The sequence below is a fragment of the Macrobrachium rosenbergii genome, chromosome 20 (assembly GCF_040412425.1).
Source record: "Macrobrachium rosenbergii isolate ZJJX-2024 chromosome 20, ASM4041242v1, whole genome shotgun sequence".
Lineage (NCBI taxonomy): Eukaryota > Metazoa > Arthropoda > Malacostraca > Decapoda > Palaemonidae > Macrobrachium > Macrobrachium rosenbergii.
The window spans coordinates 23,952,501-23,971,376 of NC_089760.1; the positions used below are offsets into that span (position 1 = coordinate 23,952,501).

General features: G+C 33.2%; 1 protein-coding gene and 1 long non-coding RNA gene across 3 annotated transcripts in view; one reads left to right on the forward strand and one right to left on the reverse strand.

Moving 5' to 3' along the window:
- LOC136849150 (uncharacterized) overlaps positions 1–18,876 on the forward strand; it is a 168,294-nt gene that overhangs the window by 111,247 nt on the left and 38,171 nt on the right. The gene's annotated exons all lie outside the window — the stretch shown is intronic.
- Positions 15,727–18,876, reverse strand: part of LOC136849149 (neural cell adhesion molecule 1-like) — a 183,928-nt gene continuing 180,778 nt past the window's right edge. For both annotated transcript variants that reach the window (XM_067122226.1, XM_067122225.1), the window contains one exon: positions 15,727–17,161. In XM_067122226.1, coding sequence (XP_066978327.1) covers positions 16,793–17,161 — 369 coding nt within the window. In that variant the 3' untranslated portion in view covers positions 15,727–16,792. The remainder of the gene's footprint in view (positions 17,162–18,876) is intronic.

The following is an 18,876-nucleotide window of genomic DNA, read 5'->3' on the forward strand; positions in this document are numbered from 1 at the left end:
TGAATGCAGCATATCAATGGCACATGCGCATACGCATGGATTTATTGTAAATCAACTAATGCAGGCTAAATAAGATTTAGAAATCAAATAGACTGACGTCTAGTACGGTCGAAGCCGCTATATTGACAATGAAACGATATTTTAAAAATTTCGTGTGATTTGAAAATGAAGCTTAAGAAGAACAAAAGGAGTCAGATGGCCGGATAGAGTGAGAAATGATACCGTAAGTGAAATTACTGGAGATCCATAAGCAGATGAGATAATGTTGAAAGGGAGAAGGGGATGGCTTCAACATATAATTCACAGAAGAGTTCGAAGGTCCAGACTCCAGACCTTCTTGGATAAGGACTGTGAGAAAGGAGGCTGAAGATGAGTTGATGCTTGTGGAAGACGAAGCAGAGGGAAGACACTATTGGCAGAATTTCAACAGAGGTTCTTTGCGTTACATGAATATGTATAAGTATGACATGAGTTCTAAACGACACTCGGCCATGAGCTATAAGGTTGAAACTACACTGGTAGAAGGAAAATGAAATTGAGGAAATATCTCCAGTTGAAGTGGGAGAAGTAATTACCAAAATCGGGAAATCAAATAGTTATTTAATTGCCTGTTGTATTGATTATAGAAAAATGTTCTAAATTTTAGTGAATGATACTAATTTAGGCGATTGAATAATTATTAATTATATATATATATATATATATATATATATATATATATATATATATATATATATATATATATATATATATATATATATATATATATATATATACATATATATACACACAAAATTTCTTGACCGGTAAAATGCTAGCTGTATCCCAAAATGCTAGAATTGATTAAACTATTTTTCAGTTTTAATTTCGAAACTGGAAAAGTAAATGACAAATAACTTAATTAAAACCACCGAAAAATGTCAGTTGGGTATAAAATTCCCAGCTGATTAGGTTTTGGTTTCTAGAAAAACCTAGAGTTTTTTGCTAATTTAAAAGTATTAAGATTACCTTTGGGAAGCAGTTTTGACAGAACGAGGAAAAATATGAGATCGGTGATATAGCAAGCATAATACAATCCAATTTATGCATATATAATGGGTTTTTCTCTTTAAAGATAATACAAAATTCTTTGTTTTAGAAACAACGTGTTACTGTATGCGTAGAACCAAGTATCAACAGCGAACATTCGAATATCTAAAAAAAAACAAATTGCTCGCGGAGACATCCATGCGTCATTAATTTTGAGCTGCAGATTAAGGGAAGCCTAGATTCTACACGAATAAGTGAAACTGAAGGAGAGAAAGCATTCCAGACCTCTGCAGTGAACTAAATAACATAATCACCGGATCAAGTAACGTAAATATGTCGTTCAATTGCGCATCTGGCCACCGTTCATTTTGTAAGGAACCCCAACTCTCTCAGTCTCCCATGCTTCCTCGACCCCATTCAAATTCAAATTCCCTCCAATGTTCAGCAATGGGCCGATGGAAAATAAATGGGTCGGAAAAAGATACGTTTTTAAAAACCTTTTCTTTTCGCTTGATTAAATTCTCTCTCATCAGTGGAAAGACCTGATGGATTTGCGTGATTTTTTTTTTTTTCGCAGTCAGAGGATGAAATTAAAAAGTTTTTTTTATTTCCTACGTAAGCATAAATGCTTTTGATTTCGAAAGAAGTCGATAGTAAGGCTACCGGCTGTACGTTATCTGTGTTTTTATTCTTGAATTTCATTCTTACTTAAATTGTCTTGTGCTTTTTCATATCTGTTTTGCAAAGACGAAGGTAAAATTGTTTTATGTCTGAACTGAATTAGTTCAGGTGCCTGTCTTTTTCATATCTGTTTTGCAAAGACGAAGGTAAAATTGTTTTATGTCTGAACTGAATTAGTTCAGGTGCCTGTCTTTTTCATATCTGTTTTGCAAAGACGAAGGTAAAATTGTTTTATGTCTGAACTGAATTAGTTCAGGTGCCTGTCTTTTTCATATCTGTTTTGCAAAGACGAAGGTAAAGTTGTTTTATGTCTGAACTGAATTAGTTCAGGTGCCTGTCTTTTTCATATCTGTTTTGCAAAGACGAAGGTAAAATTGTTTTATGTCTGAACTGAATTAGTTCAGGTGCCTGTCTTTTTCATATCTGTTTTGCAAAGACGAAGGTAAAATTGTTTTATGTCTGAACTGAATTAGTTCAGGTGCCTGTCTTTTTCATATCTGTTTTGCAAAGACGAAGGTAAAATTGTTTTATGTCTGAACTGAATTAGTTCAGGTGCCTGTCTTTTTCAAATCTGTTTGGCAAAGACGAAGGTAAAATTGTTTTATGTCTGAACTGAATTAGTTCAGGTGCCTGTCTTTTTTCATATCTGTTTTGCAAAGACGAAGGTAAAATTGTTTTATGTCTGAACTGAATTAGTTCAGGTGCCTGTCTTTTCATGTCTGTTTGGCAAAGACGAAGGTAAAATTGAATTAGTTCAGGTGCCTGTCTTTTTCATATCTGTTTTGCAAAGACGAAGGTAAAATTGTTTTATGTCTGAACTGAATTAGTTCAGGTGCCTGTCTTTTTCAAATCTGTTTTGCAAAGACGAAGGTAAAATTGTTTTATGTCTGAACTGAATTAGTTCAGGTGCCTGTCTTTTTCATATCTGTTTGGCAAAGACGAAGGTAAAATTGTTTTATGTCTGAACTGAATTAGTTCAGGTGCCTGTCTTTTTTTCTATATCTGTTTTGCAAAGACGAAGGTAAAATTGTTTTATGTCTGAACTGAATTAGTTCAGGTGCCTGTCTTTTTCATATCTGTTTTGCAAAGACGAAGGTAAAATTGTTTTATGTCTGAACTGAATTAGTTCAGGTGCCTGTCTTTTTTTATCTGTTTTGCAAAGACGAAGGTAAAATTGTTTTATGTCTGAACTGAATTAGTTCAGGTGCCTGTCTTTTTCATATCTGTTTTGGCAAAGACGAAGGTAAAATTGTTTTTTATGTCTGAACTGAATTAGTTCAGGTGCCTGTCTTTTTCATATCTGTTTTGCAAATACGAAGGTAAAATTGTTTTATGTCTGAACTGAATTAGTTCAGGTGCCTGTCTTTTTCATATCTGTTTTGCAAAGACGAAGGTAAAATTGTTTTATGTCTGAACTGAATTAGTTCAGGTGCCTGTCTTTTCATATCTGTTTTGCAAAAGACGAAAGTAAAATTGTTTTATGTCTGAACTGAATTAGTTCAGGTGCCTGTCTTTTTCATATCTGTTTGGCAAAGACGAAGGTAAAATTGTTTTATGTCTGAACTGAATTAGTTCAGGTGCCTGTCTTTTTCATATCTGTTTTGCAAAGACGAAGGTAAAATTGTTTTATGTCTGAACTGAATTAGTTCAGGTGCCTGTCTTTTCATGTCTGTTTGGCAAAAGACGAAGGTAAAATTGTTTTATGTCTGAACTGAATTAGTTCAGGTGCCTGTCTTTTTCATATCTGTTTTGCAAAGACGAAGGTAAAATTGTTTTATGTCTGAACTGAATTAGTTCAGGTGCCTATGAAATTTTATAGACAAATCACCCCACTACTTATATGTTTTTTCCTTCCGTTTGGCTTAAGACTTGGGGTATAATTTTTCCCCCTTTAGTTCATGTAGCATGAACTAAATGGGATTAAGTTACTGAACTTGTAAGCATTATATACAACGATTGATATGTGGATGTTGATATAACGAGGGAAGGGAATGCTAAGCAGGTAAAGAGCTTGCAATGTTTGCAACTAGATGATGATGTATTCATATTGGCGGCAAATTGTGGATATTGAGTTACGTCTTGCATACGGAACTCCATTGTGGTCGTAGAGAGAGAAGGAAAACAATCATACAAAAGAGAACTTGTTTCAATTATTATTTTTTAGAAATTCGGTAAATCTGGTAAAATAAGATGGTTACACAAAAATGAATCCGTATAAAAGGAAAAAAAAATACATGAGACTTTTTTGGTAGTTCGGTCATAAAGAGCAAAAAGATATAGGTAGAGAGTAGAAATTAGTGCACTTATAAAGACTTTGCAAGGAAGAAGCAGGGATGGTCATGAAAGGTGCTAGAATGACGAAGTAAAAAGCTGGTAAAAAGGAAGACTTATCTGTCTTAAGAAACGGTATAATCTTTGAAAGTCTGAGAAAAAATCGGATCGGTCTTTGTCTTGGGTTTTGGCAAACTACTGAAAATGGGTCGTAATGGGGAGAGAAAACGTAATGAAAACGTGGATTTTTATGGTTTATATTTTTGATTTGGCAAAAGTAAAAGTCGTGGGGCCTTTCTGTGAACTTAACGTTTTTAATACTATTACCTATTACTGCATCTTCATGCTTGCAACACATAAACAACACTAATCGCCGCTTCTAAGTCATGTAGAGCTCGAAGTAACGATTTTTTCACAATTTAAATTTTAAGGAAAATGGTTTTTGTTGATTTCCTTTATGTTCTTTGTACTCCTGAAATTTCATTCCTAATCTGCTTAAACAACAGGAAAGATAAGATTCCAAAGAAAAAATAATATGGACACAGGTACCTTCTTCATGAAAAGAAATCACAAATGGTTAACGGAATTCTTCACAGTATTTACAAATTAAACGATAAACTGTCACTCAGAAAAGTAAAAAGATAAAATTAAGCCTCTGAATTATGCGGACACACTCTTTAGAAGATTTATAATGACAAATGACCTGGGAATAGAAAGCTGTCTGATAAACTGGAAGGGCGAGTAATCTATTTGCAAGACAGTGGCGACTGTCTGATCCATCGGTGAGTCTTGATACCTTGAATGGAACCGTGATTAATGACGAGACACGTTTCCCTATTGGGACGTTAATGCGCTTAGGAATATCACTACTTGAACGGATCCTAGAATCCGGTCATTCAAGGCGCAGGTATTTGCTGAGAAATGACCATTTCATGCGAATAGAGCGAATGTTGGGTGGAATGTCCATGGACTGTCAAAGGGACACCCATTGATTATCAGAGTTACTTTGTAAGTTTGAAGTCCAGGTGGTAGAGATGTTGCATTCACTAATTGCATGCTGTCGGTCGTTCCACATGCTGGAATATTTATTCACTTATTTATTTTTTACGTTCTGAAGTTTGTATTTTCAAGTAACTCACAAAATATGGCGTCTACAAAATCAAATATAAAAGATCCTACTTGGCAAAGAGATAAATATAGTTGTAAACATAAAATATCACTACTTGAATGAATCTAGAATCCGGTCATTCAAGGCGCAGGTATTTCCTGATAAATGGCCATTTCAAGAGAGTAGAGCGAGTGTCGGGTGGAATGTCCATCGACTATCAAAGGGACACCCATTGATTAACAGAGTTACTTTGTAAGTTCGAAGTTTACATGGTGCAGATGGTGCATTAAGTAAACACATGCTACCATCTTCTTAATCGTCCTGTGTGCCGGAGTATTTAGTCGTGTATTCATTTGACGTCTTCTGGAGCTTGTATTGTTCGAGTAACTCAACCATCGCACATAAATTATGCGTCGCAAAACCAGAGACAAAAGATCGTAGTCGCCAAAGAGATAGAGATCAATACATGAAAAATAAAAGTTGAAAATTAAACTAAGTCTGCTAAAATTTTCTATAATTTTCATATTTCAGCACACATTCGTATGGATTCCTGCAGACATTCCGTATAAAAACAAGGAAGCACTTTTGCCATTTAAGTATTGTCACAGAACGTTATAGTCATTACTGAATGGTGTTTGCAATGTCCCTTCGGCCCCTAGTTGTGTGATCAAATGTTTTCCTACTTATTCTTTCTCGCTTCCTTCCTCTATCGTGCTGTCCAACCTCTTTAACTATCACTTCTTGTGCAACTTTGAAGTTTTCTCTTAATTTAAACTTTAGATCATTGTACATTTCCAAACTCCATCTTTTCACCGCTTTGATATCTACATGGTTGCTCGACTTTATAGCATAAATTTAATAACTCAGTCGCTGATTCTTCCATTTATTCATTCATTTTACCGTAGGGCGTTAGTTCCGTTAGTGCACCTCAGCGGTGCACTGTAAGCATTACTTAAGGTTCTTTGAAGAGTCCCTTCGACCCCTAGCTGCAGCCTCTTTTATTCCTTTAATGTACCTCCATTCATATTTCTTTTCTTCCATCTTACTTTCCACCCTCTCTAACAGTTGTTCCATAGTGCAACTGAGAGGTTTTCCTCCTGACCTTCCTACTGCCAATTTCCCTTTCAGCTCTGAATGATCTCACAGGTCCCAGCGCTAGGCATTTGGCCTAAATTCTACATTTTCTTCCTTCCTTCCTTCCTTCCTTCCTTCCTTCCTTCATTCATTCATTCATTCATTCATTCACTCATGCAAACACAGAAAATTTATACGATGAAAAGTGCAGTAAAAAACTGACGGTGGTTTGTTTAGGAACGTCTGAAGTTATACTTTAAATTTCATTCTTTAAAAGTTTTACGAAACCGAAGTGAGAGGCAGAAAAGAGGCAACAGTCGAGAATTTGATAAAAGGAACGGGGAACCGAGGGTTAAGGTGGGGGTGGAGTGAAGGCGGGAAGGGTGGGGGGAGCTGGGAAATGTGAGAGGCATATCAAGGAAGGATAGAAAATTAAACTGGTATTGATGCAAAACCGGGAAATAATTATCAAAGCAGAAAAGCTGAAGATCAGCCTTAAATATAATAACCTGGTATTCATAAAATGGTTTTGCTCTGCTTTAATCTTAGCTGGTTTTTTTTTGTTGTGAAACAGAGACTTCTTTGTTATATTTTCTTCTGCATGCAAACTGCTTGAGACTGTAGGTAAAGGAGTAAGTGCTTACACATTATTAAACTTACTACGTCTATTTTTATTCCATGATTTAATTCCCATGATGTAAATTACACACACTTATAATTTATATATATATATATATATATATATATATATATATATATATATATATATATATATATATATATATATATATATATATATATATATATATATATATATATACATTATATATATATATATATATATATATATATATATATATATATATATATATATATATATATATATATATATATATATATATATATATGTATGTATGTATATATACATCATGTGTGTGTGGGTGTGTGTGCACATGTTATTCCATATGTATGTGTTTGTATATATATGTACACACATACACACATATATATGTAATATATATGTATGTGTGTGTGTGTGTACACACATACATACAATGTGTAACACGAGTTTATGCAAATATTTTGAGAAATGAAAGAGAAAATTATTCTGAGAAGAAAATGTCCTATAAACATATGCATTTTAAGATTTCGTTTGTCGGTGAGGTGGATTTTTAAAATAACTGTTATCATTAGACGGGCATGTAAGATGGCGTACGGGATGTCGGAGTGAGTAGCCAGGGATATTGTTTTGGGGGGCGGAGGGGGGGGATGGAGCTGAGCAGCTCACTTGCTACTCTTAACAGTCTCCCTTTTCCGCCAAAATAAGTGAGCGTGTCCGGGTTACAAGTGTCAAATTCCAGATACATTTTGAGAGCAAGAAACTGGAGACAATGCATTACCATTCCAGTAATGTGGAATATGCAGATAAGATGTTTATTTATGGGTTTTGCAACAGTTCCACATCTAGATTACACGGCTGTGAATTCCGTTGTTATACCAAAAAGGAAATCGGTGATTAGGCTGATTTGAATAAAATATTTCCAGATCAGATGTATTCTTTAGATACTGAACAAAGGGGGAAAAATGCATGCGTCATTGAAACCTCCTTCTCCGTCAGTGGTATTCACCGGACTTGGATAAAGAAAAGAAAAACAAGCCTAATGGAATTCCCCTCCATCAAAGATAGGCCTATTCATTAAACTCAGATCAAAGATTTAAAACATATTATAAAAAATCTCCCCGTATCCATCAAAAGTATTCCTCACACACCAGTCAAAGGAAAAAAAAAAAACGCACCTATGAAAAAGCTTTCGGCTCTTGTCAGACTAAGAAGAATGGGAACATTATGGAAAATTCACTTTCTTCATTCTTTCCTGTCAAAGGTTGCCTATTCATACAGTAATCGAAAGAATTAAAAAACCTGACTTTGTTCGAAGTGCAGTAAACTCCCTACCTACAATCTCTTGTCATCATGATTACTGTCACTATCAGTCATTCAAGATAGGCGTAAGCCTAGTTCTGACTCTTGATTCAACAATTCCGTGACTAGGCGGCAGGACAGTATGCGCTGGAATTCAACGATCACAAATAAATGTTGCCGAGCAACATTTACACTACTTTCTTCAAAGGTAAACCTAATCATTAAAATTAATGACATGAAGTCTGTTCACAGGTGATTTTCTAGTTGAAGGGACTGTAATGTTACATTTTTCAATAACCTGCAAGAGAAAATCATAATTAAAAAGCCAGCGGTTAAATTACATAATGCGCTTCATTAACCCTCCCCCCCCCCCATATCCCTGACTACTCACTCCGACATCCTGTACTCGCCAGCTTACTTGAAAGTTTAATGATAACAGTTATTTTAAATATTCACCTCACCGACAAACGAAGCCTTAAACTGTATATGTTTATAGAACATTTTCTGCTCAGAATGACTTTTTTTTATATATATATATATATATATATATATATATATATATATATATATATATATATATATATATATATACAATGCGATATATATATATATATATATATATATATATATATATATATATATATATATATATATATATACAATGTAATGTATGTCAGTATATTAATTTTTTCTATCAGACCTGTAGATACGAACATACAGTATATTAATTTTTAGAAAAATTTTGGTCTCCCTACCAGATAAATATGGTTTCAAAAGTATAATTTACGTACTAATTAATATCAATTAGCAGTTCTTAATTGCCATATCATTTAGGTTATTTGTGTAAAATATGCAGTGTTTTCCAACTTTCCTTCACAGCAGTATTCAACCTCACCAAAAATTCCGAACTATAAATTAAATATTTTTAGATTATAGTTTAAAATTATATCACTTCTCATATTGCTTTTCCTATACGATAGGTACAAAATAATAATAATAATAATAATAATAATAATAATAATAATAATAATAATAATAATAATAAAATAAATAAATAAATAAATAAATAAAAAATAAATAAATAAATAAATAAATAAATAAATAAATAAAAACATAAACCAGTGATGCGAGGATTCAGATCATGCATCGGCATTAACACGGCCGCCATATCCTAATTTGCATACAGATTGATATGAAATGAACAATTGTCATTTGCCATTATATTCATATGCTCCAGGCAAAATACACTCTTAATTTCCCTGTAGAGTATTGGAGAGGATTTCGGCTCAAGCACACTCTCCTATATGACTTACAAGTCACGTAATAATCACTTCAGTCTACATGTGTGAAGTAATTTAATTCCAGAGGATTTCATTCTTCATAACAGCAATATTATATATATATATATATATATATATATATATATATATATATATATATATATATATATATATATACATACTCATATATATATATATATATATATATACATATATATATATATATATATATATATATATATATATATATATGTATGTATGTATAACTGAATCACGAAAATATGTAACGTGATGAATATATAAATAAAGACAAAATCCACGAAGGAAAGAGAAACAACGGAGTGCTGACAGGCCTTTTGACGTTCGTCCTTGACTTAGCAGGCTGAAGAAATATAAAAATAATTTTTACAAAGAAGGCTCATATAAATGACAGTTGGGGATTACAAAGGAAAAATATGAACCTGGAATCCAACACAATTAAAGAATTAGCAGACATACCAAAACAGGGTTAATATTTAAAAGGTTTTTACAAAGGATTGGGCTCAACGGCTCAAAAACAGGAACAGGACAATTAGAAGATATACAAAGAAGGCGACTGCCCACCAACAAATGTTTAAAAAAAGCACAACTCAGTAATTCACATTTTTGGCAAACAAAAAGATTTTTACAAAGTGAACTTTTTAACAAAGAAATATATATTAAACGGATTCTAAAAGATTTCTTGAAGAGAAATCGTTTGAGCTGGCAATCAATGAACTTTCAGTCCAATTTATCCCGTGAGTGTTTTCACTTGAATGAATATAGCACTGGATGTTTGTCCAGTTTTCACAGAGTGCATATGCCGCTTAACCTGTACATCTAAATCCTTGCTGGATTGCCGATAGCCCTAAGGAAAACAACAACATAATATATAAAATTCCATGTATGGACTGCCCCTTCTTTTATATCGGCAAATCCAGCAGGGATTTAGATGTACGGATTAAGCAGCATAAGTACTCTTTCAAAACTGGACAAATATCTAATGCTATATACATTCATTTAAGCGAAAGCTCTCACAGAATGAACTGGACTGAAAGTTCAGTGATTGCCAGATCAAACGATTTCTCTTCAAGAAATCTTTTGGAATCCGCTATTATACAGCTCACTTCCAGTTGTAATATTAATCTTAGCCCTGGCATGTATTATTTGGACACCTGTATAAGCAAAATGTTCAAGATTGACCTAAAAGATAAAATCACTGACTTAGTAAAAAATTAGTTATCTTATATATTTTCTGTGTATTTGTATGTTTAATATATTTTTCTTTGTTAAAAATGTTCACTTTGTAAAAATTGTTTTGTTTACCAACAATATGAATTATAGGGTTGTGCTTATTTAAAACATTTGTTGGGGGTCAATCACCTTCTTTGTATAATCTTTTAATTGTCCTGTTCCTGTTTTTGAGCTGTTGAGCCTAATCCTTTGTAAAACCTTTTAAATTATAACCCTGTTTTGGTATGTCTGCTAATTCTTTAATTGTGTTGGATTCCAGGTACATATTTTTCCTTTGTAATCCCCATCTGTCATTTATATGAGCCTTCTTTGTAAAACTTATTTTTATAATTCTTGAGTCTGCTAAGTAAAGGACTAACATCGAAAAGACTTGCAGCACTCAGTTGTTTCTCTTTCCTTATTATATATATATATATATATATATATATATATATATATATATATATATATATATATATATATATATATATATATATATATATATATATATATATATATACTGTATGTATATGTATATATATTTGTGTGTGTGTATGTAAGATGACATGGCTGCTGATATGTCTTTAATTGATAATGGTACCTACTAACCATTCACAGCTGGGATGGCTGATGGTCGATATATCTTCATTGAACCAAGAGCCTTGTGAATGTGAGCACGCGAGTGTACCACCTTGCATATAAAGGTCTCGTGACCAGGCCACTTGATGTATGTAAATAAACTTAATCTCTTTACGCGATCAGCTCTACCCTGGATATGGTACCCTGCCAAACAATGTACTCAGCTAGATTTTAAGTCAAATCCAATATGGCCGCCATGTCAGGTGACTGGTGTCATCAAAATTTTCCCAGAATAAATTGCATGTATTTGCATTGTATACTGTAGAATGAAACCGGAACACATTTTATCCACCATTTATGATAATTATCATGATCACCAAAATTTCAACACCAGGGTTATTTGATGCCCTGAAATAGTAGCAATATTGCCACCAAATGATAAACTTCACCATTGGATCAGTAATTTGAAACAAAAAATGGACCTGAACAAAGATGCTTATAAGTTACTTAGCTTAATTTCCACAAAGTGAATATTGTATATTGTTTGTTTGTTGTTATACAGCAGAATTACATAAAAATGCTTTACGGTGATTTTTGCAAAAATTTTATAATAGTTGGACCTCGTGACAGATAATTGATTTTGGTAGATAGGAGAAGGCAACATTTTTTTTTTTTTATCATGTGTCGTTTTTGAGGTAGGATCGAAGTCTTCGAACTCATCTGTTTACAAACAGTTACTACGGATAAAAAAAATGCTTATTTGCTACGTATGATGGTTTCTTCAAGTTATTTTTAGTTTTCTGTAAAACTACCGAGGCTAGAGGGCTGCAAATTGGCATGTTGATCATCCACCCTCCAATCATCAAACATACCAAATGCAGCCCTCTAGCGTCAGTAGTTTTTTTTTTTTTTTAAGGTTAAAGTTAGCCATGATCATGCGTCTGGCACCGTTATAGGCGCCAACAAAACAGGCCACTACCGGACCGTGGCTGGAAGTTTCATACAGCATTATACGGCCTACAGAAAACTCGATTGCGGAGAAGAAAATTAGCGCATTTTTTACCGGCTTTCTTTAGCGCACAATAATAATCCAAAAGAAACGAGAGACTTCATTTGTAATTAGTAGTTTGGACTCAGAGGCTTTGCCAAAGGCCACACCACATTGTGATGACCGAGTGGATGTGAACCACTTACTTCTTTTCTGGGTTCCCGGGAAGTCGCCTCCTGTCTGATTGCCTCGGTGTTGAGGGTAATGACTTTCTTTCCCAATTTCACGCAGAGAACTCTCTATATATAACAACTGGTACTTTGAAGCATATGGACACAGCTCATATTTTACAGATATGTGTAAATTCTAGTCGGTGTACTATTATTCTTATCAGTAATATTGTATACCATTTCTTTAATGGTGATAGTGGAAGGATGTACGATGCATATACGGATTTTTTTTTTTTTTAATATTCTCCTCCGCCTTTCATGACCATAGTTGTTATTACTCCACCTGCACAGACTAAACAATTAAGTTAAGTCCCTTCATAACAACTCGCAATGCGATTCATCGTACAGTTGTCAAGACCAGTTTTATGCTGTGTCTTATTGATGTTACTCCTAAGATTGAGTTGTCGACTGTTATTATTATCCTTATATGCTTTGAGCTGCATAATGTTAGGAAAATTATTTCGTGTCTTTTATATAAAGTAAATGACGTATATATATATATATATATATACATATATATATATATATATATATATATATATATATATATATATATATATATATATATATATATATATATATATATATATATATATGTATGTATGTGTGTGTAAGGAGTTCAAATATGAAAGCAGTTTTATCTCAGCAGAAAATCCGGCACCCCTAACTATATTGTAAAGAGGCAGGCACGATCTACTGTCTTTTCTACATGCGTAGGATAGGTTGCAAATGGAAAGGATAAGAAAAGTAATGGTATACCATTATTGAAACTTTAATACAAAATTTTTGTCCACACATAGAAAAATAACCGTTCTGAGCAAATATGGCCCTAAAGGAAACCCATCAGAGAGCAGAGTTTTTCGATTTGGCCTCTTTGATGATGACCTTTTTAAAGAAATATTCCTGTCATCTTCACTACTTCAAAAGTCACTTTATTTTACCCATTAATGAAGTGAGGGATAATCAGAAGTGAAGTGAAAATCATAAGTGGTCCACTCTCTTTAGCAGCAGGCGGCCTGCCATCTCAAATCTCAGCTCTAAAATAGGTTATTATGACCTTCATAATCACATAGCAGTGTAATAATGCTGGCTATACCGGAACTCGTTGACTGTCCTTACAGAAATGTCAGTAAATCTGATATTAAAAATGGAAATCGGCTTTAAAATAGATTTGAATAGACGTGTTTATGTAAGCGATGCACTACGCTGTCAGTTGCGTGCACCTGTAAATTTCTCATTGTCGAGAAAACCAGATTTTTCATTACATAATCGATTAAATAGAAAATTCATCAAAGATTACCAGTTACAGAGGAATGTAAATATTTTATCAAAAATTGTTTTGAAACCAGAACGTATGTTAAGAAAAGTTCCAATATAACAAAATATTATGCCTAGGAATACTGCTGCCTCATGAAGGCCTTCGACAGCAAGCGTGATTGGTCTGTCTCAATCAGCAAGTCTTCTTATCTCTCTTAAAATCTCTCTAAGAAAAGTAAACAACAACAACAGTTGCACGTAGTGCACATCACCGACACTTACCGGCATCATTAATACTCAATGGGATCTCTCCTCACACTACCAAAGATTGTGGTTCAAGCAACAGCAGATCTCTAATTATTTGTCAGTTTCTTTTCATTACACAAGCAGAAAATTCACTCAAAAATACTTGCATCTTTCCTTAAAAATGATTTGATTCTGACTCAGAGTAAGCAGGAAATGCTTGTGTCCATTCAACTACTCATTCGACAAAGGATCAATCCAAAATAATGATTTTCTTATAGACACTGCCAGCAATTATTGACTGCCACGTCATAGAAAAAACCGTTAACAAAATACGAACAGACTAACATCTGATAGTATACACGTGTTGTACGAAATTGTACCCTACTGATACATGAAAGGTTTTTTTTTCTTTTTTTTTTTTTTTGGTATATATTATCCACGTGTCGGAGAATCGTCGTCATAAAAATATATAATTATCATGGAATACCGGTAGGTGCTGGTCCGCCAAACGAAGAATGACATAGAATTACTATTGTAGCTTGGCGGTAAGTACCAGGATTATGTTAGAAATAGGTTAGTCGTTATACCGGGAGTGAGAATGTATTAAAATATATTACTTTCTAGGAGGATTAAGAAAAATATATAAACAGACTCATAATGAAAATTTAGGCTGCTGTTGATGAAACTTTTCAAAATATAATCAGTTGCGTTAATTCCCTATTAACACAAAAGAAAACACAATTTTTTTTAGTTAGAAATAGGAAAGGGAAAACGTGAATAACTAATACTATATAAAAGAAGATTAAGTAAAAAAATACAATGAAAAATGTAATTTTCGTCACAAATAATTGCCAGCCGTCGAATAACATACCTGATTAAAAAAATAAAAAAAGGGGAATACAACATGCAGCCGCAGATACATAAAAAAATAAAAACGTTGACAATAAAGAAAAAATGAAATTAACCGCTTTCTTAGAAAGAAAGTGCTATTTTCTATTGGACAAGCTCAGGTAATTGAATGCTGTAGAGCATAAGGCCAACACTCTAATTAAAAAATGCAGATTGCATCATAAGGTTAAATCGTAAATAATTTTCACACGGGAACTTACTTTATTTCCTTCCAAGGGATAATTAGAATAAGAAAAAAAATATGATGGTAATCATATGTTTTGAAATGCTTAAATAACTGTTACTTATTTCAATTTCAGTTAAAAATTGCGGGTTGCTTTGTGGAGATGGTAACTTAAATGTTAAAAAAGGTAACTTAAACGTTAAAAAAGGGGTATTGAAAAACTATCCTACCTAATATATTCTTCATTTTTTTATCGAACGACGAATGAATTTCAAATAACTGGTTTTCCTTCTCTCACGTTGTTATGTCGTATGATTTGTTCAGCAACAGTAAATACTTTTTATATTGACTCGGGCTGGGATAACTTCTCTTATTAGATTTTTAAGAAGTGTGATACCTTGGCTTTACAGATGTTTGAGAAGAAACGTACACGACTTATATTTCAACGCATATCTCTTTATGTATGTATGTATGTATTTATATGTATATATACATATACATATATATATAATATATATATGTATATATATATATATATATATATAAATATATATATATATATATATATAAATATATATATATATATATATATATATATATATATATATATATATATATATATATATATTCTGTATAAGTTATGATTGTATTCAACGATAATATTTTTAAACAACTATTATATGTTTGTTTAACTCTAAAAGATTTCTGAGTTTGTGCGGGTTTCAAAAAATGTTAAGAACGATAATATCATAATTAATATTCCTCAAAGCTGTCCAATGTTAATTAGCATTAGCATAAGGAAACAAGACAAAATTAAAAAAAATTGCTCCAAAGCCAATCAGATAAACAAAATACACCACACTGAACTATATAAAACAATATTTGCTTGCCATAAATTATCGGTGGCTCATTATAAAAAGGATAAAAATACAATCTCAGAGTTTCAGTGATTAAAATGACAAAAAAATTACTGAAGCTTATTACAGTTATTGACTCGATGTCCTCTGTATGAAAGCGGATAATTCATTATTTCTATTTACTTCGACGAATGGCGAAGTCAACCAATGTCATTCGTCGACTTTCGATCGTATCCTGCTCTGAGGATTTGGATTAAGTTCTCGTGGTGATTTGAATGACACTCAAGAGGTTATTAGAGGTTATTAATAAAGTGTTCTGGCACTCGATGAACTAATTCAAAAGAATATTTATGACTCAGTGAAGTTGAATGGGTCATTAATGAGTTTTGGGGGTAAATTGCTGACTCCGGAAAATTTCTCAGTTTTGAATTAAATGTAAAAAATAGAAAGTCGTAAAAATTTATTTTTTAAATTGTGTTCATAAATTTGTTTAACAGGGAATGATAAAGTTGTTAAGGAATAAGAGGCGGAAAGATAAATGGAGACCGTCAAAGTGTTCTGGTAGAATCCATTATACACGTATCAAACACTTACAAAAGTCTACATAGGATACAATTCGTGTTATAAATGTTTCACCATATTCTTTATCAACCAGAAGAAGATTTCATAAAATCTTATGTACAGAATTACCAAGAAAGTTACTTCATAAAACGTTCAAATTCCTTCATATTCACGTGATTTCATTCATGTGCCCCGTGAAGTGAACCATCTCTCGTATATACACTGTTTTTTTATATAAACACTCATTTCAAGAATAGAACTTAGTGAAAATAATTCATTATTTCTAAGTAAAAAACAAGGAAAGAAATGCCCCAAAATAACCTATCTCTAACTTATAAAAAAGAAAAGGTATTTACATATAATTAGTATCTAATCTTTTGAAGGGCATCAAACAGAGCTTTCCCTTTTTCCCACCAGGGGCGTTTCAGGGGTAGGGTCTTCGTCTAAGAGAGATCGACCCAGGTCCGGGATATGGGTGTGGGCCATATGCTGACCGTATCCTAGGTCACAAGCCGGATCCCCCCGAGGATTATGGCCACTGGGTCCCATTCCGCTACTTCTCTGGGGATATCCAAGGTCATGGCCAATGCTAACCTGGCTTTGCGCCTGTCTTAGGTCAAAGGTTACTCGGGAATGGGCGTGGCGGGTGTCAAGTGTGGCGTAGACCGTAGGGACGAGCCTTGATTTGGGAGTGGCCAACATGACCTGATGCTGACCTCCCTCTTCCAAGTCCAGATGCGCGTATCTTGGGTCATTCTGTAGGAGACACGAAGAAAGAAAACATTAATTCGACAAAAAATTTTTAAGTCTCAGTAATGAATGACATCTACGAATGCATACACCTGATCGTATTTCTAGTGAAAGAAAAAGATAAAGTTTTCATAATCGTAATTTTATGCAGCTGAAAATGTACACCTATGGAATATAGTTTCACTAAGGTTCATTAAGTCTTAAACACTCCATGAAACGCTATAAACGACTACAATAGCTATGTCTTGTTGAAGGGTACTGGGCAGAATAATGATGATAATAAAGATATAAAGAAAGTGGCTAAAAAAAAGGATCCTTAAAGGTTTCGTAATAATTAAAATATGTGTAGAAATAGGGTTTGAAATAATCAAACTTTTTCTTCTGTATTTCATGGCACTGGCACTCAAAATATTATGATGTATTGTCCGAAATGTTTGCAGTTTCAGCACGAAATAACGTATCTCTAAATGAAATAGAAGCGTATCATTCTAGACGTTCGTCAATTTTAATTGGTATATATATATTTCGAAAACATATAAATCATATTCTTCGTGCTCATTAAAACTTTACTGCTTAATGTATTCATGTACTAATTATATATACAGTCATGAATAATTAAAATTATTTGACATACAGTACTTGTTCATCTATCTCCAAAATGTATGATTTACTTAATTTATTTCCATCCTTCCCAGGTCATGTTTAATTGTTTTGTATTATTTTCCCTCTCAACTTTTTTTTCAATACCTCATGAACACATTCATCCTAATGTCTCCCTTTGCAAAACTGAGCAGGCTCGCATGCATGAGTTCTTAAACCTCAGTTTCATTAACCTTGGGTTCCCCAAAAAAAGGCACGACGGGTGAAAGGAGAATTTACATGTGCTGGAAAGAATTACACTACCAAGAGAGTTTAATCCTAGATGCTGATCCCAGTTCCAAATAAAATCGAAGAGGAAAAAATTAGAGATTATAGACTTGAGCGAAACTGCTTTAGACCGTGTTTCTTGATGAACACGGAAACCTAGGGAAGTAGTTCATTGTAAAACATTCATTTGGACTTCTTTTGTGTGACTGGCCATAATGGGTTATTCAACCCTGTTTTCCTTTATTTATCTCTCTTGAAAAGAGATGCTAAACAAAACCGTTAGTAATTTCAGATTAGCTCCAAATTTGCATTGAACTGTTTTATCATTTGTAATCCGCGTTTAGGGAAGTTATTTTCTAATCCTCTTATTTAAGGATACTCCAGAACTACTTAATTTATGTGAATCGTATTTTTTCTCCTCCGAGCATATTTGCGCATGCTTTAAAACGAAGCAAGGGCAGGAAAACTCTCTCTTTGTGAGAAGAATTCTGTCGTATGAGTTGCGTCTAGCGCAACGCAATCGTCTGTGCTTATATTCAGGTGAGTTTCTAAGAACCTTTAACAAAAATAAAACATTAAATTGTCTTAGAGGAATTTATAACAGTGATCGTAAAAGTCAGGAAAATTAATTTAAAGCCTCTTAAAAAACTGAGTAAAGAATTTAAATCATTTTCAGTTTTCACTGCAAAGAAAGTATAAGCCAAATGGAGACATTAATAACTATTTATGTGGCCAAGATTAGAGCAAAGTTTTTACTGATATGATCTTTTCAATGCAAAAAAAAAAAAAAATCTAAAAGCGCCGACAGCTTCAAAGCTTTCCACTATTAGTCTTTGAAACATATAATCAAGAGT